Source organism: Anastrepha obliqua, chromosome 5 (assembly GCF_027943255.1).
Source record: "Anastrepha obliqua isolate idAnaObli1 chromosome 5, idAnaObli1_1.0, whole genome shotgun sequence".
NCBI classification, from domain to species: Eukaryota; Metazoa; Arthropoda; class Insecta; order Diptera; family Tephritidae; genus Anastrepha; species Anastrepha obliqua.
Genome location: NC_072896.1, coordinates 112513089 through 112537733, shown reverse-complemented (window position 1 = coordinate 112537733; position 24645 = coordinate 112513089). Strand labels below are relative to the sequence as shown.

General features: G+C 33.8%; 3 protein-coding genes across 3 annotated transcripts; 1 reads left to right on the top strand and 2 right to left on the bottom strand.

Moving 5' to 3' along the window:
• Nucleotides 1-1885: 1885 nt before the first annotated feature.
• On the bottom strand, nucleotides 1886-16177 carry LOC129246984 (BUB3-interacting and GLEBS motif-containing protein ZNF207). The gene is made up of 7 exons (XM_054885779.1): nucleotides 16014-16177; nucleotides 15520-15827; nucleotides 15194-15458; nucleotides 14752-15124; nucleotides 11751-12113; nucleotides 4164-4290; nucleotides 1886-3121 (listed from the first exon to the last, which is right to left on the bottom strand). The coding sequence occupies exons 1-7, from the start codon at nucleotides 16052-16054 to the stop codon at nucleotides 3015-3017; spliced, it is 1584 nt and encodes a 527-aa protein (XP_054741754.1). The 5' UTR covers nucleotides 16055-16177; the 3' UTR covers nucleotides 1886-3014.
• Nucleotides 16178-17520: 1343 nt separating this feature from the next.
• Nucleotides 17521-18177, top strand: LOC129248781 (U6 snRNA-associated Sm-like protein LSm7). Its single transcript, XM_054888397.1, has 2 exons — nucleotides 17521-17644; nucleotides 17699-18177. Exons 1-2 carry the CDS (start codon nucleotides 17627-17629, stop codon nucleotides 18017-18019), a joined length of 339 nt encoding a protein of 112 aa, XP_054744372.1. The 5' UTR covers nucleotides 17521-17626; the 3' UTR covers nucleotides 18020-18177.
• LOC129248780 (chitin deacetylase 1) lies at nucleotides 18168-24627 on the bottom strand. The gene is made up of 7 exons (XM_054888396.1): nucleotides 24209-24627; nucleotides 21520-21765; nucleotides 19832-19968; nucleotides 19574-19727; nucleotides 19287-19467; nucleotides 18664-19186; nucleotides 18168-18604 (listed from the first exon to the last, which is right to left on the bottom strand). The coding sequence occupies exons 1-7, from the start codon at nucleotides 24450-24452 to the stop codon at nucleotides 18326-18328; spliced, it is 1764 nt and encodes a 587-aa protein (XP_054744371.1). The 5' UTR covers nucleotides 24453-24627; the 3' UTR covers nucleotides 18168-18325.
• Nucleotides 24628-24645: the final 18 nt, after the last annotated feature.

The following is a 24645-nucleotide window of genomic DNA, read 5'->3' as shown; positions in this document are numbered from 1 at the left end:
AAATATAAATGGATAATGGTTAAAAAAGCTCCAATGCTTAATAAAACATATAAATTGAAACGAAAAATTCATGGATGATCAGGAAAAAAGACGATTGTTTATTAGTTATTCATTTGCGTTGATTTGAAATTCAAAAACAATCTTCTTTTTGCCTGATTTTCAATTTATATTTTATATTTACTCAAAAACAAATAGAAAAACAAAAAATATTGTTTATGCCAAAGCGCTTGAATAAAGAATAAAGAAATAAATAATATGAAAACCATATCTTTTCTGTTCTAAACCATATCTATTCTATTTTAGTGTGCCCAGCGAAGCGGGCGGGGTGTGCTAGTATGAATTATATTTTTATTAAGCGGACACCTAAGGGACGGAAAACTTTGTCCGCTTATGAGAAAAGCGCAAAAAAAGTTAATAATATGTTATGGCTTGTCCGCTCAAGAGAAAAGGAAATTAAAAATGCTTAAGGATTTGTGGTATGTCCTGAAATAAGTTTCCGCTTACGGCAGGCGTCCGTTAGGAGAGAGTACACTGTAAATAAATAGTCAAAACTCATCAATATGCGTTATATATTTTCTTTTCACGCTGACAGTAGGTAAAAATGGAGCACGCCTTTCATTTATTTATTATAGTATGGAATTCGCTTGAATTTTCTGAAAACAATTACAGTTATGCATTTAAAATTTTCCACCAAAAATAAACAATTTTAAACGAAAAAAGTTGCAAAAAGCTTTCGTTTAAACAAACAATTGGCATTATTGCAACATTTATTTTTTTTTTGTTTTTTTTTTAGCAAATGTAATATAGTAAAAAACTGTAATCCTCACATTCAAAATTATTTTACAAAAATCGCAAATATAGTAAAAAACTTTAATCCTCACATTCAAAATTATTTTACAAAAATCGCTGCATCAAGCAACGAATATTTCCACTGCAAATTAAAAAAAAAATTTCTTCCTTTTTCAACATTTGCAATCTTCCTCGTTTCTTCTGTTTTTTTTTGGAAATGAAGTGCAGTTCTAAACATACTAAATGTAGTAAAAAATTTTATTCTTCTCAAATTTAAATAATTTTACAAAAATTGCTTTATCAAAGTAACTGTTATTGCCTCTGCCTCTGTTTTTAATATTTTTTTCCTCCCTTTTTTGAACATTTGAAATCTTCAACTCGTTTTTTTTCTGTTTTTTGTTGTTGCAAATGAAGTGCAGTTCTAAACATAGCAAACATAGTAAAAAATTATTTCTTCTCACATTCAAAATTATTTTACAAAAATTACTGTATCAAAGCAAGGATTACTTCCACTGCAAATTTCTTAAATATTTTTTCCTCCCTTTTTTCAGAATTCGAAGTCTTCAACTCGTTTTTTCTGTGGCCACAAACGAAAAGAAAAAGTAGCAGTACAATTATATGTTAGAGGTGAGGGAGAGTTATATGAGAAAGCCGGCAAGCATGGAAAACACTTGTACAAAAGCAGTATGATAATTAGGTTAAAGGACGTAAAGGGCTAGTCCATGAAATATTTTTAATTTACAATGAATTGCTATAAGAATTACCCTTCGGCCAAGTTAAAAACTAAATCTAGACAGATGAGAAAGTCATTAAGCAAAAGTAAGAGTACGGATTAGTTTCTCATAGATATACATATATGTACATATGTATGTATGTATGAATGTATATATGTATGTATTAAAATGTTACGAGTTATGTATGTGTGTATGCACCATTTACCTACATTTGCATGACATTCAAAGTTATACGTATTTCTATTAAAGACACACAAATAAATGTATCCAATGTATGTATGTATGTATTATATGCGTGTATATGCTCATATGCTAAACCATAATACACATTCATACTCAATAATACTCACTTAAATTACATATTGGTTGCAAGAACTTACATTTTCATTTCATTTTATTGCATGTCTATGTTTGTTTCGCTTTAATTGTTTTGTCTAAGCAAAGTTTAACATAATTTTAATTGAAAAAATAGCAGACAACTAAAAGAAACAAACAAATTATTATATGTATAATATATATGTATGGATGTGTACAAATATGTATATAAATATATAAATGTAAATAGCATTGAAAGAAGAAATTTATAACTAAAGCGAATCCACTGAGTATCAAAATCGAAATATAATAATTTAAAACAGAAAACCAAAAAATCATAGGTATAATTAAATAACTAGCCACCACATTAACCCAAAAAGCGCATTTTCAAATTTCTTAGTTTGTTTTGGATTTTTGTTTATTTTATTTTGTAAAGTACCAGTAGTCTCGCTCCATCCTTCTCATGGTGCTGAGTTGGGTGCTTGTATATTTGTTGCATGCGTAATTATGCTTGTGTGTGTGTGTAACGACACGTCTTTCGGTTAAAATGGCGCCTTGCAAAACTCGTGAAATGAGTAGGGGGAAAAATTAACAAAAGTAAAAACTTGGTTTCTGTTTAAAGTGGCAACAACAACGCTGCTTAAAAATACGCTCATTTAAGTTACAAAAAAAAACAACTATTTAGTAGTCATGAGTTCAAGGGTGAGTTTACGAGTAAATAGAATGGATTAAAAAATTTTGAACTTGCTTGTTGTCGCTCTTGCTGTCGTTGTTCTCAATTTAATGTTGTTTTTGTGATGTTAGTTGCATACATGCTGCTGGCTGCACTTTGCATTTGCGTGTTGTTGTTATACCAGTTTGCTACAAGCGCTACTGGGTGGCACTGCTGAGCTCCGCATTCCATTGTGATCTGATTCAAATGCTTGTTTTTCTTTGTTTCAACTTTTATATAGATATTTTTAGTTTTTATTTAATTTGCACAACACAAGTTCTGCCGTTGTTTTGTTATTGTTTCACAGCTTTTGCTATTTGTTGTTTCAATTTGTTTGTCTCAGGCGATGCTAAATGCATTATTGCTTACTTCCACTTTTATCTCTCCGGAGGATATAATAACGGCATCGGTGTCTCTAACAGCGGCGCTGCCAGACAAATGGGCGGCGCACCTTGGGCAACGGATCACCGAAATCGTGGCATCATCTGCAGAACGGGATGGCCGGGTAGCATGACACCCATGCCGGGCATGGGCATACCCGGCATTTGTATGGCTTGTACTGGCACCAAACCTGTAGATGAAAGAGATAAGATTTTAATACAATATTATACATACATACATACATATGTATACATATTATATATAAAGGGTGCTCAGATCAGGAGGTACTTTTTCCAAAAGGGCAGATCATGCGTGACTAATGTCAAACTATTATAAATACATAATTTTTTCAGTATCCATTGACATTTCATCATGGAAAGACTTACGCCTCAACAACGTTTACAAATCATCAATCAACGCATAACGAAAATCGATCATGGCTCTGTGAAAAGTGTTCAACGCGCGCTATCTTTTTTTTGTCTCAGGCCAACTTATGGTGTACAGCGATGAGGCCCATTTTTGGCTTAATGGCTACGGCAATAAGCCAAATTGCCGTATTTGGGCTGAAGAGCACTCAAAGCCATTCAAGAACAGTCATTAAATCCATCGAAAACAGCCCTTTGGTGCGGCCTATGAGCTGCAGGAATCAGCGGCTCATATTCCTTCAAAGACGAGGAGGCGCGAATGTGAAACAGTGAATGGCGAGCGCTATCGCGCCATGATAAATGACTTTTTGATGCCAGAAATTGAAGCTCTTGATCTCCACAACATTTGGATCCAACAAAACGGCGCAACTGGGCATACAGCCCGTGAAACAATGGATTTATTGCGTCCTGGTTTCGGTGATGTCTCGGACCAGTGGATTGGCCGCCAAGATCGTGTGATATCACATCTTTGGACTTTTATTTGTGCGCATATATAAATTCTAAATGGTTTGTGGATAAACCAGCTACGATTAAGGCATTGGAAGCGAAAATTACTAAAGTTATTCACGAGATACCAACCGAAGTCCTCAGCGAGTCATTCAAAATTGGTGTTTATGGATGGCCAAATTACGGCGCAGTTGCCGCCAATATTTGAATTATCTTTAAAAAACTAAATGTCATGAATGGTTCTACAATTAAAAAAAAATAAAGTTTGCTCCATCAATTTAAATTTTCGGTACCTCTGAATTGATCACCACATTTTTTTTTTTTTTTTTTTTGTTAAAGCAGATTTTTGTCTGCACTTACCTGGCATTCCAGACAAACCGCCTGGTGCTCGCAACATGTTACCACCCAGTAGCGGTCCGTGCGGTCCCAGTGCCATGGCCGGACGTAACATCGGCTGCATTAATTGCATTTGACCAGGCAGCGGCATCTACAGTGCATCGTTTAGTGATAGCAACAGATAAGAAAGATAAGAAATTAGTTAGTTAGCATGTTTTCAGTTCAACTTGTGAATTGAAGGAGCGACAGCAACGGCTTCGCGCACATTTCATTTACACAAAAATTATCTAATGTTATTTATATTATTAATTAATTCATTTATGTATTATAGAGAGTAGTGGTGATATATAAAATTATATATATATAAAATAATTATGTTTTTTTTGCTTCGCATTACAATGAATATAAAAGGCATTTTGGTAATAGAAGTAGAATAGAAAATATGTGAAAACGTACTTACTTTAGCCGTTTACTACTCACTCTCTTGCGCGCGCTCTTTCTCTCTCTCTCTCTTTCTCTCTATAATAAACTTTCACACCTTTAATTTAATAAAACTACTAGCAGAATGAATGCCTAATGAGTAGAAAAGTACTAAATTTTCGAAATATTATATCATAACTTTGCATTCGCTGCTTTCGCTAAAAAAAATGAAACCATCTCTTCAAGCCTTCGAAATATTTCGAAAAACGAGTTCAATGGCCTACACGTCTAATTACAGGGTTTGGATTTTCAAAACTATTTTTAAGCCTGCTAGTTCTAACATGCGCCTTAACTGTTAATATAAAAACAAACCGTTTCGCTGAGATTTTGAAGCTTTTGAAGGCTTACCATTTTTGATACGATATTGAAAACTCATGCTCGAGCAGTAGCTCACTGTGGTATTGTTTTTGCATTGAAATAGGGGTATTTTCCATACCTATACTAGCAACCAACAAAATATGTATGCAAGAGTACGAGAGCACTCAAGCTGTACGCCGCGAAGTTAAAAAACTGGCACAGGGTCGTATTTGTCATATTACAATTCATAGTCTAAAAATATGAATTGTTGCGCTGTAGCTGATATTGAAAATATTTTTCCGCTTATACATTGTTGCACCACCTGAAACTTGTATTAAATATAATGAAATTTTTGTACTCGGAGTTTAGAGCTCATGGAAAGTTTTAAATGCTAAATATTCCATATTCAAAGCGAATTCTCGGGCATAATTAAACGCACGCACTTTTATAAAAATGTTTTGACAAAAATTTTCGTTTTCTGGTTTCAAAGGGACTTATCTTTGAGTTTCAAAGCTCTTAGAAGCTTGAAAAAGTGTTTCACAAACAGGCATTAGAGATAAGATTTAAACTTTTACAGAGCTTGAAAGATTTTTGTGAGCTAAAGCACAAGCAAACCTAACCTAAATCTAACGGATTCTCAATATTTGTTTCAAGTTTAGAAAAACTCGAAAAGTATTGATGCACATTGGAAAGCGCTCGCACCCTTATTAAAATGTTTTCTGCTCTAAAATAGTGTTTTAAATTAATTCTTATATACGTACATATCTACCTTTCAAAGTATTTAAAAGCTCGCGCACCGCCAAAACGAGAAATTCATGTTTTAACCCTTTTGCATCATTCGACGTAGTAATCTACGAACAAAAACTCTCTCGTATCACCAAGAGCGGAGTAGTCCGCACGAACTAAAACTCTCTCTTATCACCAAGAACGGAATAATCCGCACGAACAAAAGCTCTCTCTTATCACCAAGAACGAAATAATCCGCAATAAATCAATTTGTTGTCAAAGTTTGAGGAAAATAAATAATTTTGCTAGTCCTATAAAATGCTTTTTAATTAGAACAAAGAGAAAAAGTCTTGCCGATGCAAGGTATTTTGAGCGGTGATGGAAAAGGGTTAATTAGAATTTGTATGGAAATTCAAAGTCCTATTTTGACTAAAGTTTAAATATATGTTGGTTTTTAATTAGAATATGTATCGCAGCTCAAAGGTTTATTTGAAATAAAACCTAAAGATAAACTGGTTTTTCATTTTAGCACTTTTAATAAACAAAATCTGTTCAGGTTCAAAGGTTGTATTTTCAACTCAAGCTAACATATTACAATTTCAAAGCTTTTAAAAGCTCAGGTGGTGCCAAATCTGAATTTTCATTAAGCTTCAAAGCTCTTCTTTAGGTTATTTGAAGTTATTAAATGGCGGTGCTCCAATGCGGGATTAATTCTTTTCACTAAGTAGGCCTAATTAACGAATTGAGTTATTTTTAAGCATAAGTCGACGGGAATGTGGAAACAGAAAAAAAAATTGTAATTTCTTTTCGAGTTTCACAGCGCTTCCTTCGGCATTTCTAAGTACTGGGTTTTTTATACTTTTTCACGCTTTGTAAGTTCGAATGCTAATATTTTGATAAAAAAATATTGAGCCATACTTTCGTTTGTTCAGTTATTTCTAACTGATACTCTAACCTTATACACTATATAACAGATTCCTTCTAATACACTTGTATACATTTACAAATAAACCTTTTCATTATAGTCCAAAGTAGTCCAAAATAGTTATACATTCATAAAATACTAACCAGCATCGAAACGTTTTGAGACAGAACATTTAAGTGAGTTTTGGCCGCGTACCTTTGAGTTGGGTGCTTTTTGTTGTTGTTTTTTATGCGAAATGAGCTAAATACAATAGAAGTAGGGCATGTGAGACAATAAGTAAGACAGTGAGGTGAGGACAGAAATGGCGAGCATGTGATTATATGTTGGTGAGTGATTAAGATTTTGAGAGCAATGAGCGTGAATTTATGAATCAAAAGGTAAGAGTATAGGGTAGGGAGAGCAATTGGAAATGTATGTATGTGTAGTGTATAGAAGACAGCAAGAGATTGCCGCCAATGGTGATTTTAGTATTTAGTTTGTTTGTTTCTTTGTGTTGATGTATAGCATGATGTAAGTTTTAAAATTGATTTGGTTTGGGTTTCATTGGCTGCACTTGCAATTTGAAGTTTTACATGAGCACTTGCACTTAAAAACTAATTAATAATAAAGTTTGTAGTAAATGCAATTTATGTTGTTTGTTGTTTTTTTTTTGCGTAATAATAAATACACTAAATGCCCCATCACGTTTTTAATTTACAGAAAAAGTTAACATTTAGATATTTGTAAGACATATCAATCAATCAATCAATCAACCAACCAACTCAGCAACTATTTATTACGACAATTCAATTATGAATACTAAAATTGTGAAAATTGTACTTACATGAATTTTTTTATATTTTTAGTTTTTGATTTTTTTTTTTTTTTTACATATACATCTAAATTTTTAATTGAATTTATTATGTTACTTATCTGTTTTTCTGTATCAAATTTTTTCTGTGATTGTTTGGCTTTTGTTTTTTTTTTTTTTTTTTTTTGTTTGTTCGCCCAAAAACTGTATGTGTTCTGACACTTCGGCTAAGCTGTTTTCAAAATAACTAGATTAATCTTAAAACCTTTAATTATTGCATGGCATCCTAAAAGTATGCTAAATGAAAATATGTATAGTCTCACGATTTGCAAATCATCCTCATAGTTGTTGTACATCATATGGTATTTGCTGCTTTTAGTGCTCTCAAGAAAGAGGTGCAATATTTTCCGAACAATTTATGGCGCGATTTGAAATTTGCGATTACTTGGCCTCCATTTGAAAAACTACTCAACCGAAATAGTTCTAGATTATCTACATAGTTAATTACAGGCATATTACACACACGAGTAAATGCGTATGTATGTATGTATATCTCCTTGTAGGTATATATTTTAGTGAGGAAACTAAGTCACAGCAAATTTCAGCATCACAATTTTTCTCATTGAATGTTTTATTAAGTCTTGGAATAGAACTTTGGTGTCAAGATATTTCCGCTTTTGTATATATTAATGAGTTAACCAAAAAATGTGGTAACTTTAGGCGCGAACGATTTGACAGCCCATAAGAATTTATAATCAGCACTGAGGGTATTTTACTATGCACAGCCTTTCATATAATAAACTAAAAAATACAGCTGAAGCCTATCTACTGTCACTGTCTACTGCATAAAACTATCAAAAGTGATACTAATAAAATTATATATTGTATTATAAAAAAATAACGGCTATCCTGCTGTGTAATGGGTTGGAATGCACAGTAACGGTATATAAATTATGTGTAAGTATGTTTGGAAGGAAACACACGTCATCACCCTGAGTTGGAATTACCACATATGAAGCAGTAAAACGTCGTAAATCTAATACTAGGGGGTATGTTAGTTTCTCAGTCAAGAACAATAGCCCTTACTGCTGTATCATTACTTTCCGGGTCTCATCACCTTAATTGTTGTTTCTGGTAGTCACAAAACAAAATTAAAAAAAAAACTATATATATATATGTATATAGTACATATGTATATACACATATGGTAATTAAAATAAGTACACTGCCTTCACCTATCGATTTCTTTGAGTCGCTCGGAAAAATTTAAATCTATTATTGAAGTCTCACTTTTTTTACAAATGGCATCACTGCTTCGTTGTGATTTTAAAAGACCCGTTATATTTAGTTTGATTATTGTTGGCACAGATTCGGTTATTTTCATAAAATGTTATCTCTATGGCGCTGAAGCCAGGACAGTCAAACAATCAGATGCAGCCGCTCTTGGAGTTTTCGAGAGGAAAGTACTTCGCAAGATTTTTGGCCCTGCTCGCGTTACCTCATTCGAAAGAACTTCGAGCTGTATGTGCTTTACGGAGATATTAACATAGACAAACGAGTCACCCTGCAGCGACTAGTGTGGCTCGGTCATGTCGTCCGTATGGAAGGAACTGTTTCAACGAAGAAGGTGTTTGAAACGGTAATTAGCGGTCGATGGCGACTTAAAAAACTTGCATTTTCCGTATGAACGTGGGTGCACCTATTTTAATGACCATATGTGTATATGTATACATATATTGGTGAAAGAAACCCAAAAACAAAAAAAGGAAACCAGAATCTCTAATAGGATTTTTAGTTGTAAAAGGCGAAGCAGTAAATCTCAAAGCAGTAAATGTCGGCTTAAAGGCGTTACGCTTCATCATTTTCTGCTAGCGCATTGAAAACCAGAAGCAACGTTGAAGCTAGAATTTTATGCCAATCGTTCTACAATTTGTTACTTTCAGCTACAAAGATTTGGTTATTCAGCTATATGTAAAATACCCTTTAATTCGGGTGGAGCGTAAAGCCAAACAGCTATAAGGACATTCAACTGTAAATCTGTGTAACCGATCTGAACGAACCCAAGGATCCGGAAGAATCCAACCCGTCAAAAGAGCTCGCTTTATGGGCCTCCCGTTAGATGAGTTATAGCCTAGACAGACGGCGGCGTTAATCGGCATTACCGGCGCAGTTAATTCTGATTAAAATTGTAGCATGACAGACGGTTGTTAAGCGGATTAGTGAACAGTTGATTTGCTTGTTGCATAGTTTTGTCAGTAAAAGATGCACCACAGGCAACAAATACGGCTATTAGCTGCGCTGATGCTAAGAAATAATTATTTATTTAAAAAAAAGCGCAAATTGCAATTTCTCAAACTGCTTCGAAATATCAAAATAATTAATTTAACTTCGAATGTGCTAATGCAAACTAGCATTGCATCCCAAGGATGATAGATTTCAAGGTTTGTTTGATAGCTATGGTGAAAAAAAATGTTGAGGGTAACTTTGGCTGCCACGTCACTTGGGATATGTTTAACAAAATTTAGCTTCTGTTAGTTATAAACGAGAAAAATCAACACAGCCAATGCTCTTGCCTCGGCATTCGTATATCACTAGCACAAGCTAATTTTTCTACCCCAAGAGACGTCAGCCCATCAGCCGATTCTGGCAAATTCGCCCGGGTCGTATTACCGTCTGCTGCATAGACCACCTCCAAAAATCTTTTCACCATGATCGCATCCAGTCTTTCTTGTTCTTCTCTTTAAAAGTTTAATTATTTTTCATTCACAATAGATACCTAAATGTCATTTTTCGACAATGTTATCATCGAAAATTCCCCTAATCCGCTTAAATTATGAGAAGTGAGTCTAGTTGTTAATCTGCATTAGTTGCACTTAATTCCTCAGATAATTCTGAATTAAGTCGTTAATCCTCATTAACGTCACCGTCTATCTACGCTATTAGGCGATTACGACCGATGACTACAACACAACGCACTGGAAGCGCTTAGTGAGCTGCTACAACAACAACAACAACAACAATCAAGAATTTTTGGACAATATTTTATGTTTTTACAAAAATTATAACAAAGACGTCCAAGAAAATTCAGAAAAATATAGCGTAAGAAAAAATCAAGTACTAAAAGTCGGTCTTTACTTGTTTAATATGATAAAAAGTTTTATCAAGAGTAAATATTTCACAAATATGTAAAAAAAAAAATATCAGCATAGTTTTAAATTTTCAAAAGCGGTGGCCAGACTACAGATGTCATACCAAGTGAATATGTTGTTGTTGTTGTAACAGCATAATATCAGTTTCGGGGAGAAAGAAATCCATTATTTTCTCGGTAGATAGCTGTAGTGATCGACATCTCGTAAAGTATCGATAAAGCAATTTAAAGTTTATGCTCGTTTTCAAGGTGACATTTCACACTAAAAAATTCTTTTGCTGTTTTTTGTTTGTTCCATTCAGTTGTGAGTTATTGGATGCCAGCAATGGAAGTCAACAAAGATAAAATTCGTTACATTTCACAGTTTTTCTTTGATAAAGGCGAAAATGCAACCAGGCCGCGGAAATTGTGAATGGTGCCGATCCTGTAACAGTTAATTACATACAATTTCGATTTCGTCGATTCCGTTTAGGCATTTTTGATGTTAAAGAAAATGTCGAAAACGTTGCTAAAATCACAGACCTAATCGAAGTTGACTGGCATGTTAGTAGTCATAGCATCGCTCAGGAGCTAAAGCTCGAATAATGGATTTCTTTGCCCCCAAACTAGTATATTTATGGAAAGATGCTGCCGAATATCGTTCCGATTGCATAACGAGGCATAACAGTCAAAGGAATGTGGCGTGCGTTTCTCATTTGTTAGTAAAGACTATTTAAAAGAAATTCATATTTTGATTGCCCGGCAAGCAGCGACCAACCAATCCTGCGAAATAAAAACGCTGTAACGGCCCTACACTCAGTTAACACAATTTGTGGTGCACGAACCACTTACTATTAGACGATTTTCACTCCTTAAAAAAAGTTGAGTCTATCCAGTGTCAATCGAATCAATACCTTTTTTTTTTTGTTTTTCATTGATGATAAAACATGATGATGCGAAAGTAACACCCCTTACTGTGCAGGCGGAATAATTTCATTTGTGTTCCTCTAATTCTCTTTAAAAAAAATCATAATCATTCACAAATCGCATGAAAACGAAGAAAACTAGAGCCTTTTTTCATAAATTATTTAGAGCACCTCACATTCGCTGGCCTAAATGCATACCCATTTATAGCGTATCGTACGTATATATGTAAATTGGAGTTATATATGGTTGTTGTATAGTTTTAACGAAATAGCTGCATTCTTTTTTCTTTCAATTTAGATTGGTGCGAAAAGATCAGCAAACTGTTTAGCAGACACTTACCATGCCTACGGCCGCAGCAGTGGGAGCGCCGAGTGCCGTTTGAGGATGGCCAGGACGTGCGGCCTGTAGACGCTGCATGATCACAGCACGATTGATATCTTCCAGTTGCTTCTGTTGGTGTTGTTGTTGCGCAGCTACTGCTTGAGCGACCTGAGCCTGCGCGTGCGCTTGTGCATGCGCCACCTGTGCCTGTACCTGTGCAGCTTGTGCCTGTGCCGCTGCATGCGCGTGCGCATGTGCCTGTGCAGCCTGTACCTGCGCCTGTGCCTGAGCATGAGCTTGAGCCTGTGCTTGTGCTTGAGCTTGCGCCTGCACGTGCGCCTGAGCCGCTTGGACCTGTGCGACCGCTACCATTGCAGCAGCCTATGAGCAGGAGAGACAGAGAGGTGTAGATATAGAGAAAGAAAAGAGAAAACGCGCAGTCAATAATGGATTGTGCAAGCAGAGATGTCGGCAGAAGTACTACTGTGTGACGGAATGGGGGGAGGAAATCTATTTTGGTAGGAGAGGTTGGTTTTCGCTGTCAATCTGGTGAATTCGAGTTGATCAACCCCAATTAATTTAATTCTTGTCATAAATGTCTAGCAAATCCCCTTTTGTTTCATTTGAACAGCTTCTTTTGTAGCCCCTTATTTTTTGAAAACAAAAACAAAAAGAGTTCGAATTTATGGCACGGAAATTCTTAAAATAAAATTTTATAAAAAATAGCGATTATGTTTTACGGTTGACAATTCCGAGATTACAAAATAGAACGTAATAAAATCGATTGTTGCAAACTTTCTTAAATTGATTTAATTTTCATATTTAAATATTGAATTTTTTTTAATGACGAAAGTTTTTTAATACATTTCATATTAAAATCTCAAATAATTCTCAGCACGAAAGCGTGAGTAGCTAATTTCACTTATAAATGTCTTATTTGTAGCTTGCAATTGCTATTAATTTCTAATATAAAAGAATTAAAAAAATAAATAAATAAATATCAATAAAAAAATATAAATAGTAAAAAAATAAAAATTAAAAAAAAAAATTTAAAAAATGTCACATAAATTTTCATATTTTATTTTGTATTTTCTTCTCTTTTTATTAAATCACTTTAAAAAACTAATTTGTAATAAATAAAAAACAAAAACAAAAGTAAATAAATAAAAATAAAAAAATAATAATTAAAAATATTAAACAAAAAAAATTTGATATTTTATTATATATTTTCTTCCTTGGATTAAATCATTTACGAATGTGTGCCAAAATTTTAATTGCAATATCTCTAATAAAAAACAGCATAAATAAAAACTGTAAATAAAAAAAAATAATAAGCTAATTACATCTATATAAATTTATTACTAATTATTATTAATTTATTAATTAAATAAAAAAAGTAAGTAAAAAAAAAATTAATAAAAAGTAAAAAAGTAAGTAAAAAAATTTAAAAAATAAATAAATGTTCATGTTTTATTTTATATTTTCTTTCTTCCTTCTATTAAATCAATTAAAAAAAAAAATAATTTGTAATAAATAAAAAACAAAAAAAATAAAAACAAAAAATAAAAATTAAAAATTAAAAAAAAAAAATTTTAAATAAAAAAAAATCATATTTTATATTACATTTTCTTCCTTCACTTACGAATGTGTGCCAACATTTTAATTATTGGAGATTTATTGCGCTGTTTCATATAAAATTTTTTATAAGCTTCTATAAAAAATCAAATGCTAAAATTTTTATACAAAGCTCGAATCACAAATCTCAAAAAAATTAAACTTCACCGAGCCATATGCGATTTGAAAATAATTATTTATTCAATATGGGTTTCCTTTGGATTAGATTCAACTTTAATAAGTTTCAAGGATTAATTTTTCTAAAACAACAATTTCGAAATCATACCATAAATCTGCTAAGCGTAGGTTTTCCGAATAGAATTTCACGCGCTTTCAAGCTTCGAATCGATTTTAATTTAAACCCCGTTTGCACTTTAAAAGAATTAAGTCCACCGAACCGGATTTGCATTTTAAAAGAATTAAAACCACCGTACCGGATTTTCTTACTTTTGCAATTTTAAAATCTGACAAGTCTTATCTTAATATATTTCTAAACATTTTCATTCTATTAATGTTTTAAATATTACTGTTATAAGCTAAACAATCGCAACACCACTTAAACAGCAATAAAAGTGGCTAAACAACAAACTCTTCATTCATTAGGGGAATAAGTGAGCTGTAGCACTTTGAACCACGCCAGATTGTTGGAAAAAAAGAACGTGTATGCATTTTATTTTTAAAATTTCATGATTTATTTCAATTAAAATCGCCTTTTTATCTGCATTGTAAATTATAAAAGTACACACAAATATATACTCGTTTAGGTTTAAGGTTTGTCGGAATTTCAAAATTGCAAAAATTAAGGCAAAATATATAATTCTAATATAAACGTTGCCTGACGACTAAACTATGTTATTTATTTTTGTATTTAAATTTAATCTGAAAATTTTAACTTGTAACGTAAACTAATGCCACTCATTATCAAACTCCTTTTTTTAAATTTCGTTTTTTGTTTTGTTTTTATTCTATAATAAGTACATATTCTACAGTTATGTACTTGTAAGTGCCTTAGTCAATTTGAATTTATGGAAATAGAAATGGAGTTCTTAAATGCAAAACTGTCCCACTTAAGCAAACATTTTATATACTGTCCTTATGTATACGTATCAGTGAATGTGTTGAGTTCAACAAAGAGAGCAAAAGCTGAATCGGCAATTTTCATTTAATTTCTTTTAATTGCTTTCGCGTATATTTGTGCCGATTTGCTCTGTTATGCTGTGCTTTGTTGTCTGTAAATTATTTCCAAGTATTTCTTGTGAATTTGTTGTTGTTGTTTTTTTGTAACAAATGGGCACTGTTTATAATGCGCCGTGTACTGTGTAAGAAAATCTATACTTTCCCTCCCATATCCGCCTGTTCAGTAGTTATATTGACTATGATTTCTATATCTATTGTAAGCACTCACTTCCTGGGCCTTTGATATAGCTGCAGCCTGGGCTGCTGCTGCTGCTGCGCTCGACGTACTCGAACTTGTTGGAATTGTCATAGATGATGCGCTACTCACAACGGCATTGTGATTATGACTGTGCGAGCCCCCTGATGTGGTGCGCTGCTGATGATTGATATTGCCACCGCTGTTGTGCAATTTCTGTTGATATTTCGGCTTGCGTGCTCGTAACTCCTCTAAACTCATATCCTCTGGGGGGTGCATGATTTTCGACGTGACATTAGCATTTGCACTTGGTGCAGCTGCTGGCGCCTTGGGCGGCTCAGTAGGTGCTACATTTCCTGTGGAACTTGGATTGTTAGTTGTTGGTGGTGCGCTAATTGTTGCATTACTATAAGGCATTAACACATTAGGGTTAACAAACAAAGGACGAATTCGGTATGGTGTATTTTTGATTTACCTGTACGCAGGGAAAGTTGGTTTTTGTGGTACGGCGGCCGCATGTACAGCAGCCGCCGAAGTAGTGGCAGCCATAGCTGCGGGGAATAGCGGCCGTGGCGGCATCATGTGCGGTGGCATCATTGGTATACCGCCGGGGCCCAAAAATGGTGGCATTGGTGCCATTGGCGGCATGTTTGGCATCATACCCATCGGCCCGAACTGACCCATCATCGGTGGCATCATATTTGGGGGCATCATCATAGGTGGTGGTGCCGTTAATGGAACTGAAAATAGCAAATCAATTTTAAATATTGAAACGAAAGTTTTATCAAATTTAACACATACTTTCGACTTTTTTCTTGGCAGCTGGCTCATCATCATCAGAATCAGATTTGCCGCCATTTTTCTGTCTTTCGTGTTCTCGTACATCTTCCGCTGGTATGCCGTCCATGCCGAAAATTTCTATTTCAATGTTTGAACGATTCGGTAAAGAGTTAGGAACCTTGTCCACGGTTTCTTTATGTACTTGCATGCAGTGAATCGATAAACCCGGCCCTGTATACAATTTCTTGTGACATATATGGCACTTGAAATGTTTGGCCTTCTGATGTTGCACCAAAATCTTTTCGTCGTCAAACTCCCGATTGCAATACCTATTTTTTTAATTAAATTAAGGAAACAACCGTAAACCAGAAAAATAAATGTGCCAAACGCCCTTAAAACGTGGCGCAGAGGAGCACCCGACGTTGACAGCGCAGTTGACGCAATTACATAAAACAGTATAGATACGATCATCACAAAGGACAACCTAATAAGTTTTGCTTTCTTGAAAAGGATACCAGCACCATGGTTTCGAAGCCTTCTTCTTCTTACGACCCATTTTATTTATATATCTATGGGTTTTTAAGTATTTTTAAGCGTTTGAACTGTTTTTTTTTATTGCAGTAAAGTCACTAAAAATTATCACTGGGAAGTGAAAATTTTCACGTCTAAATAACTTATAACAAAATGGCCTACTGAAATTTTCATTCCTTTTTAGGCTGACGTTTTTAAATGTAGAGTTGCAAGGGAACAGTGCTGCCACTTAATTTAGAGGAAAAAACGTTTTACCACTCTATAAAGGAATTCACTAACATACTTCAACGAGATTGGGACAGTTGTCTTTCCTTAACCACAATTTGCTACCTTTTTCTACAATATTTTCCGTTCATAGCAATTCACAAACTTATGTTCACTAACTACTATTTAGGTAAATTGATAAAGAGACGCATCTCTGTCACATGAAGGATCGAAATGAGCAAATATTGCAAAGAAGAATTGCAAAAAACGCAAGAATGATAGAAAAATAGTTTGCGCCTACCTAATTCGCTGTGTCGTAAGAGTCCATGAAAAGAACAAAAGGAAGAGGAACTGTGTTTGTGTAGAGGAGGAGAGAGGTGAAAGCAATGGAATCAGCCAAACACAAGAAATTAAACGCACACGCACATACTTTCTAGCTACGGCGTCTTCGGCATAAAAACGCAAACAAACTGCATTAGAGGCTTTATATTAATTTGTGCTTAACAATTTAACGCACGGCACCTCGTTTTCATTAGTTGGATTAATTTAAATCGCACAGATCACAATAATGCAAGCATGTTATTTCTTCTTCTTTTGTTTGTCCTGGGAGCTGACGTCAGACTTGCCAAAATACCGAAAAATAGTGTAACAGTTTGTTAAGGCGCCACCTTAAACATTCAATTCGCCTTGACTATGTTGTAGCAATTTAGCTATGCGATTTTTCGCAACAACGTTGGTGAGCAATGGGGAATATCCATCATTTAATTTTTTATCCTTAAATGTTACTCTCTACAAAATTTGATAAATAGATGAAGACAGTGGCTTAGTTTAGTTGACACAAGTTTGTGAATTGCACAATCGTCACTGCAAACAGCAAATATTCTAGACAGAAATAGCAATTGTCCGATCGTTTAAAGTTAGGGAATTATACTACTGATAATAAAAGAGAAAGGCGAATATATTAAGGGAGGTATCGCTAAATCAGTTGATTTGGTTTTTTTTTCGCCATGTCCATGTGGCTGTCAGCCCAGAATGAAACAAGGCGAATTCATTTCTTGTTTTCTACTTTCCCAATACTTTGCTTTGTCAATCAAACGTACGAAACATTGTTGTTTATCTAGTGCCACCACCTTTAATGAATGCGCCTTGTAAAAAAGGCTGCGCACCTCTTAATTATGAACTTTATTCCAATTGGTACTTATTGGCAAATAATTTAATGGCAACAATGTAAAGCACAGTGTGTGCCAAGTGAAAAGCATTTACCTGCCAGTTAATTTGACATTTGCGTCAAAACATAACCTCATATAAACAAAAGTTTGTCTGGTACATATTGTACATTAATTTGCCGCTTAAAAGTGCAAATTCACTGAAAATTACAAACTAATTCAACAAAATGGCTGATAAACCAAAGGTGTGTAAAAAATATTCTTAACAATTTGTACGATTTAATATCAATGTCTTGCAGTCGAGCGGCGGAAACGATGGCAAGGAGAAGCGACGCAAGGAATCTATATTGGACCTCTCAAAATATTTGGAAAAGCAAATACGAGTAAAATTTGCTGGCGGTCGGGAGGCTTCTGGCATACTCAAGGGATATGATGCATTGCTCAACTTGGTCTTGGACAACACCGTTGAGTATCTCCGAGACGCGGACGAGCCATTCAAGTTGGCCGAGGAAACGCGTAGTTTGGGGCTGGTGGTGTGCCGGGGTACAGCGCTGGTGCTTATTTGTCCGCAAGATGGTATGGAATCGATACCAAATCCATTCATTACACAGGATACGTAATGTGTGAAGGTCTGATCCCCTCTTAAGTAAAACACAGTACCTTTCGGTTTTTAAAAATTCAAGCCTTTTAATTTAACGAAAACTTTTTGCGTGCATACAACAAAACTTTGTAAAACATATGAAATGAAAGAACTAAATAGAATAGAATGATGAAGCGATGATAGCATTAAATTAATGAAAATAAATAAAATGTAAGTATTAAATTAACAAAACATATCTACACATTTAGTTTAATAATTTAAATTTTATGCTACATTTAAGTCTAAAATTTTATAAGCGAATGGCAACAATGGGCGGTCTTCTATATTAATCCAAACCAAATTCGTTGCGTATCCAGGGATATTGCGTCGGACACTCACTGCAAGTGTATAAATAGCGGTCTTGCTGCAAAACACGACTGCGCAACTTGCATGTATTTGGTATATTGCAAACCATTTCACGTGAATCGAGTTGGCGCGACTTACAACCCCAAGGCTCAAAGGAGTTTAGCTGAATGCTTTGCGTTGGCTGACGCATCCACTGAATCGCTTGCTGATTTGTCACAAAATAGACATCTGGCAGCTTCTGTAAGTCGTCCACAAAACGCTAAATAAAATAATAATTATAATTTATTTGCATGAACTTTATTAATATCGAGAATTTACCAAAAACGCTTGCAAGTAATCGTTATTCTTAAACCACGTTGCATGGAAATACAATCCAAAAGGCGCACGATTGGACAAATAATGTCGCTTGAAATTGTGCGTCAACATGCGGTAAACGTCTTCACCGCTCAAATGGGCTGGACAGCTATCGACCATACCACAAGTGAAGTCGCCCACTTCCAACTGGTTCATCACCATCTCCCAAATTCCGGGGTAGCTGCGAGACGGGCAATTCTGATTTATACCCGTGCAAGCATGAGGCATTTTATAGTCTAGAGTGTAGGGCCAAAGTGGAGGATTGCTAAATGGCGCCACCATTGAAGCATCATAAACGAAACCAAACTCTTTCATCATCAAGAATTGACGATTCCAACCGACGCGTAGAAATGGAACACGCATTCCACGTATATCTTCCATGCGTACATTTGCAAAACGATTAAGAATATTGGCTTGTCCTACCATTTCGTCGAACCAATCTTCAATAGTGGCATTTTTCGACCACCACATCTCTGGGCCACGATGACTGTTGAAAATAATGCCAATGAATTTAATAATAAAATATAAACAATTTAACATTATTGAATTATATATGTTCATATGTATGTTTATATTGCTGTACATACGTTACTGAGTGCACTGCAATCTCATGCCCATCATTCCATAACTTCTGCACAAACTGATAATTCGTAAACTGGTGTGAGACGTAAAATGTTGCTCTGATTGGGCAGCCGTTGGGGTTGCGTCTATTTGCCTTAAATAGCACATTTGTGAATAGATCGAAATTTTCAAAGTTAACTGCATCATCTGAAAATTAAAGACAAGCCAGCGTTCGGCGAAACTAATAATTCTTATTTATACTTATAATTGATAGATTCTTTCTTTTCAAAGCACTTTCGCTTTTATTACTTACCAAATGTCAGCATTATCATTTGTGGCACCATAATTGGACTTAAACGGCCTGGTATTTGAGTGCCATCCTTGGAGCAAAAACAGTCAGGCAGCTGACAATTGCGAGTGTCGCAAGATTCAGCGGCATTTGGATCATTGGTCATGTCGCACCAGCCCTGCAAATGGGGAACTTATTTAATTTTGTTTCTTTTTCTATTAAAATTAGATATTTTTATACAGGCATTTATTTAATTTTTTTTTTTTTTTTTGCAAAATATACCTCATCTGACTCATCGGGACAGTCCACAGAGCCATCGCAAAAATATTCATTTGGCAGGCAGGTGCCATCGCCGCATCCTAAATGAGTTTTGTCCTCACAATCCGCGCTCTCAAGTAATGGTTTGGGAGCTTGTGTTTCTTAGAAATAATATTAAAAGAAGATAATATTAAATATATCACACTTATATATTATATAAATAGATTAAATATATATCTTTTTATATATTAAGTAATTTTTTTTAATCGTATGCAATTTCAGAATTTTATTTTTTCTCTTTATTTATTTATTTTTTTTTTTTTTGTTCGCGTAAAAAACATATTTTTTGAATTTTTTTATACCTAAAGTTTCAAAAATTGTCCCAAATTTAGAAAAATTTAACCAATTTTCTTCAAATTTAAACTTTTTAACCAGGATTTAGAAATTTTTAATTTGGTATATTACAGTGCAAGTTAGCTGTTGGTTTTTGTCACTTTTTTCGGCCCGCGTTCAGTGTTTTCTTCTTTTCAACGACTTTAAAATGATAAAAAATTGAATAGGCTAAAAAACTACCAACATGTTCCAAAAACTTTAACTTGAAATATTGATGATTTTTTTTTTTAATTTTTTAAAATTATGAATGTACCAAATTTTAAGCTTTAATGGTTTTTATTGTATTATGAACTATATTTTTATAAAAAAGAGTAAAAAATAAATAAAAAGTCAAAACTTAGCAATATGTTCCGCTGCTATTATTGTGATCACGGCTGTACTTATTATATATAGTATCTTTTTTTATACGTATATTTTATATACATATATAATTTATAAGTATTTTTTTATAATATTTTATTTAGTTTTAAATTATTAATTGATCGTATTTTAATGTTTTTTCTGTTTATAAGTTTTTATAAGTTTTTTTATTAATTTATTAATTTATTTTTTTATTTAATTTTTTTATTTATTTATTTTTTAATTGAATTTTTTTATACCTTAAGTTCCAAAAATTGTCCCAAATTTAGGAAAATTTAACCAATTTTCTCAAAATTTAAACTTTTTAACCAGAATTTAGAAATTTTGAATTTGGTATATTAAAGTGCAAGTTAGCTGTTAATTTTTGTCATTTTTTTCGGACCGCGTTGAGTGTTTTCTGCCATATAAAAAAATGTCAAGCATTCGTTAGATGGAAGAAAATGCATAACTCGGTCGTCAAAAAAAAAACAAATGTCAAAAATCAAGGCGAATTTTCAACGACTTTAAAATGATAAAAAATTGAATAGGCTAAAAAACTACCAACGTGTTTTCAAAAATTTTGGCTTGAAATATTGATGCATTTTTTTTATATATTATATATTTTTTTTAATTTTGTACTAAATTTATTTGTTAAATATTAAATTTAAAAATGGTTTTTATGGTATTATGAACTATATTTTTATAAAAAAGAGTAAAAAATAAATAAAAAGTCAAAACTTAGCAATTCGTTCCGCTGCTATTAATGTGATCACGGGTGTACTTATTATATGGTATCTTTTTTATGCGTATATTTTATATATATAATTTTTATATATATTTTTTTTTAATATATTATTTAGTTTTAAATTAATAACTGATCGTATTTTAGTGTTTTTTCTATTTATAAGTTTTAATTTTCATATCATCATATATATTTCTACAAATGCAATTTTCACTATTCGCTATCACTTAATTCTTACCCGCTGTGACGTCACAATTATCCACATTTTGCTTAAAATCACAAATTTGTCTGACAACATCAAATAGCAAGCCCTCCGAGCACTTAAACTCAAAGGCATCGCCGTCAAGGCATAGGAAATACTTGGAACATTCACTATTAGTCCAAACCTTATGGACGGGCCTATTCGGATCGCGATAGAAACGATCGTTTTTCAAGCACTCAATATTTGGACTTGTGCTGCGTTTAAATAGGTTGGACGCGTTTGCTAAAAAAGAAGAGGAAAACAATAAACATTAACTCATCTACAAATAATTTCATCCAATTATTGTGTTTTACCGAGGAGGTTTCTATTACGAGCACTAACGCATCATTACATAAATGGCACCTATACATGCATACACACATACATATTCACTGAATGACTAAAAAATTTACCCACAGAGAAATTGTAATTGAGAAAAATATCAAAACAAAAACCAAAAAACAAAAAAATGGACGACGTGTTGCAATTACTTGCACAGTTGTCCAGCTCAAGCCGGTGTTGGACTCGCCGAGATGCATCCACAAAATATTTAAAGTATTAAAGCAGTGAAAACGTCATCAATGAGAAGGGGGTCAAAGAGCTGTTTTGTGTGAAAAGTCTTTTGAATGGCAAATCAAATGAGTATGAATGTGGAATTTTAACGATTTTCATTACGAAAGGCAAACAAGCAAAAATTAAGTAAATAATCGTAATGATGCAACGGAATAAAAAATGCAAAGTGCAAAACATACTCGTAAAAGTTCAATTGAAACTAATATAATACGAGTATGTTGTATCATCGCATGAGATTTGAAAGAAAAACTATGTAGTTGCAACAAAAGATCCATAAAACATTCACAAACAAGTTTTGACGATATTTGGTAAAGTAACATAGACCTGGCGGCTGTCCCGGGTGCGAGCAAAATGATGATGAAGTTTTTGTAGTTCATTGTCTAAAAAGTACAGTAATAAATTAAACAAAATCAAAACTTTTTTAATGAATTTTAGTAACCGAGTTTATTTGAATTAAGCAGGTCATATTTCCAACACAAAGCAATGCACATCAACTGGTTGCACGGAGCTTTACTCCTTTGTGACAGTTCTGCAGAAACCGAAACAAATATTAAGCCTCTATTGGACACCTTTTTTAAAGCCTACAGTTGAACACCCGGGTCTAACCTTTTTTCGTGCTGTTCAAGGATCTTTTTTAAAAGGTTATGCCCATAAGTCGATAGAAAAGTAAATTTTAGGAAGCTACCTGGAAACTCAAGTCGTTAGCTATAATACAAATAAGTCAAATTGACGTCCAAAGTCGAAAAGGTCTGCCCAGAAAATCCCCGGGTGCGCAACGGAGGGTGAATGAATTCCATTCATCAGCAAAATTTCGAGCGTAACTGTCGCAGTTTGTGCGACGTCATTAAATATGTATTTACATACTCGCATGTGCGTACCAGTATAAGTACATCTGCATATGGCCTTTAGTTATCTGGATGAACAATGAAACCGTTCGTGTTGATCAATTCTCGTCGCTTAAATTAAATTTCTTGCTTAATAATTGTTGGTAGTAGCAATTAGAGTCACTTGTTTGGCCAGGCAGTGATAAGCAGCTCTCAGAAAGAGAGAGAGAGCAAACCACTTCACTGCGGTTCCCCAGCCTAAAATTCATTTTCCCGTTATTTTTGAAAATCCTGCAGAAGTCTGACTGTCATGGAACGAGGTAAGAAGCGAAAATACTAACAATTTGCGCTAATGCATTTTTTTAATTCAATTTGGAAAATGTTCTCTTTCAAATAAATTATAGTGTCAACAGAAATGACGAATGCAATTTGACGAACTCTTTGGCGTCATTAAGAACATTTATTGAAATTTGAGGGGAACGAGAAAGTGTTTATTTTAATAGTTTTTCACTAGTTGGTTCTTTTGGCGATTTTTTCTGCGACTATTGATAATCAATTTCTTCGAAACGTATCGAATCTCATCTCATGGGTTTCAGTGCAGAATTGTTTTTCTTCTTCCCTTCCAATAAACTTAATAGAAAAATACCAATTCATAGTGCTGTGGTACGAGTTGTGAAAATTGTTTCCGCATTACTGTATTGCTTAGCTGCATAAGAACAAGAATTTCTCCTCAATGTATAATCGTGTCAGCTGTCAAATTAATATGCTAAATTCAAAATTAGCACCCGTTATATTTCACGATATATATGTATATGCATATGTATGCATGAATATAAATGTATGTGTGTATGTATGTATATGATTTGCAAGCTCCTATTTTACAGAACATTTTAAAAGATCTAATATTTAACGCCAAGTAATAATTCAAATCGTTTTATAATAACCGGATGTCGCATTTGTAACAGTTTAATTTAAATGGAATATTATATAAATAATTTATTGGGTTATGAAATTACTATTTTAGTGGATTTTACGAACAAAACACCAACCGAATACCAATTTCGAACGCGCTAGGCCAGTAGTTATACAAGCACATGTACACATTCACATACATAAATTCACATTCACAACGCAGGGACACGCATACGCCGCGCATGACTTCTTCCACTTTCGCATGCACCTTAATAAACCGCATTGCGATAATGAACACAAATATATGTACGTATGTATTATAGTAATATGTGTGCGTATGATGTATTCAATGAATTTTATAATAGTGGAGAAATTACCAAATTGTTTGGCATCCAAACTTGTTAGCAAAACAAATGCCACAAACACAAAACGTCGCAAAATGGTAGTAGACCTTATGGGAGGTTTGGTGAGCGTTACACACCGCCAATCAATAGTTACCAAAGCGTCACTCACTTCATTATCATCATCATTATCGATAATTTGGTTGTGAACATCATCAATAATATTATCATGCACGACCTTGATTGTATTGCTATTTGGAAAGCTTTTTTGCGATAACATTTTCCTTACGAGGTCATCACCATCGATACAACTAAATTTGAAACCTGTTCGCAGCACCACTTTTCACAAAAACAAAAAACACACACAACACAACAAAGTACGTAATTGTTTTACCACTTTTTACCGATTCACTTCCGGACACGAATTTATTTACTTTTTACAACTTTTGTATACAACCGATCACTTGGAGACG

What these genes read in the sequence shown, in the direction of transcription:
- LOC129246984 (XM_054885779.1), bottom strand. Translation starts at nt 16,054, where the DNA reads ATGGGTCGTAAGAAGAAGAAGGCTTCGAAACCATGGTGCTG. An exon ending in CTGCTGCGGCCGTAGGCATG is followed by an intron (nt 4,291 to 11,750) that starts GTAAGTGTCTGC and finishes GATGCACTGTAG; the next exon opens with ATGCCGCTGCCTGGTCAAAT. An exon ending in CGGTTTGTCTGGAATGCCAG is followed by an intron (nt 3,122 to 4,163) that starts GTAAGTGCAGAC and finishes TTTCATCTACAG; the next exon opens with GTTTGGTGCCAGTACAAGCC.
- LOC129248780 (XM_054888396.1), bottom strand. Translation starts at nt 24,452, where the DNA reads ATGTTATCGCAAAAAAGCTTTCCAAATAGCAATACAATCAAGGTCGTG. An exon ending in TTTGGATGCCAAACAATTTG is followed by an intron (nt 21,766 to 24,208) that starts GTAATTTCTCCA and finishes CTTCTTTTTTAG; the next exon opens with CAAACGCGTCCAACCTATTT. An exon ending in ATTACTTGCAAGCGTTTTTG is followed by an intron (nt 18,605 to 18,663) that starts GTAAATTCTCGA and finishes TATTTTATTTAG; the next exon opens with CGTTTTGTGGACGACTTACA.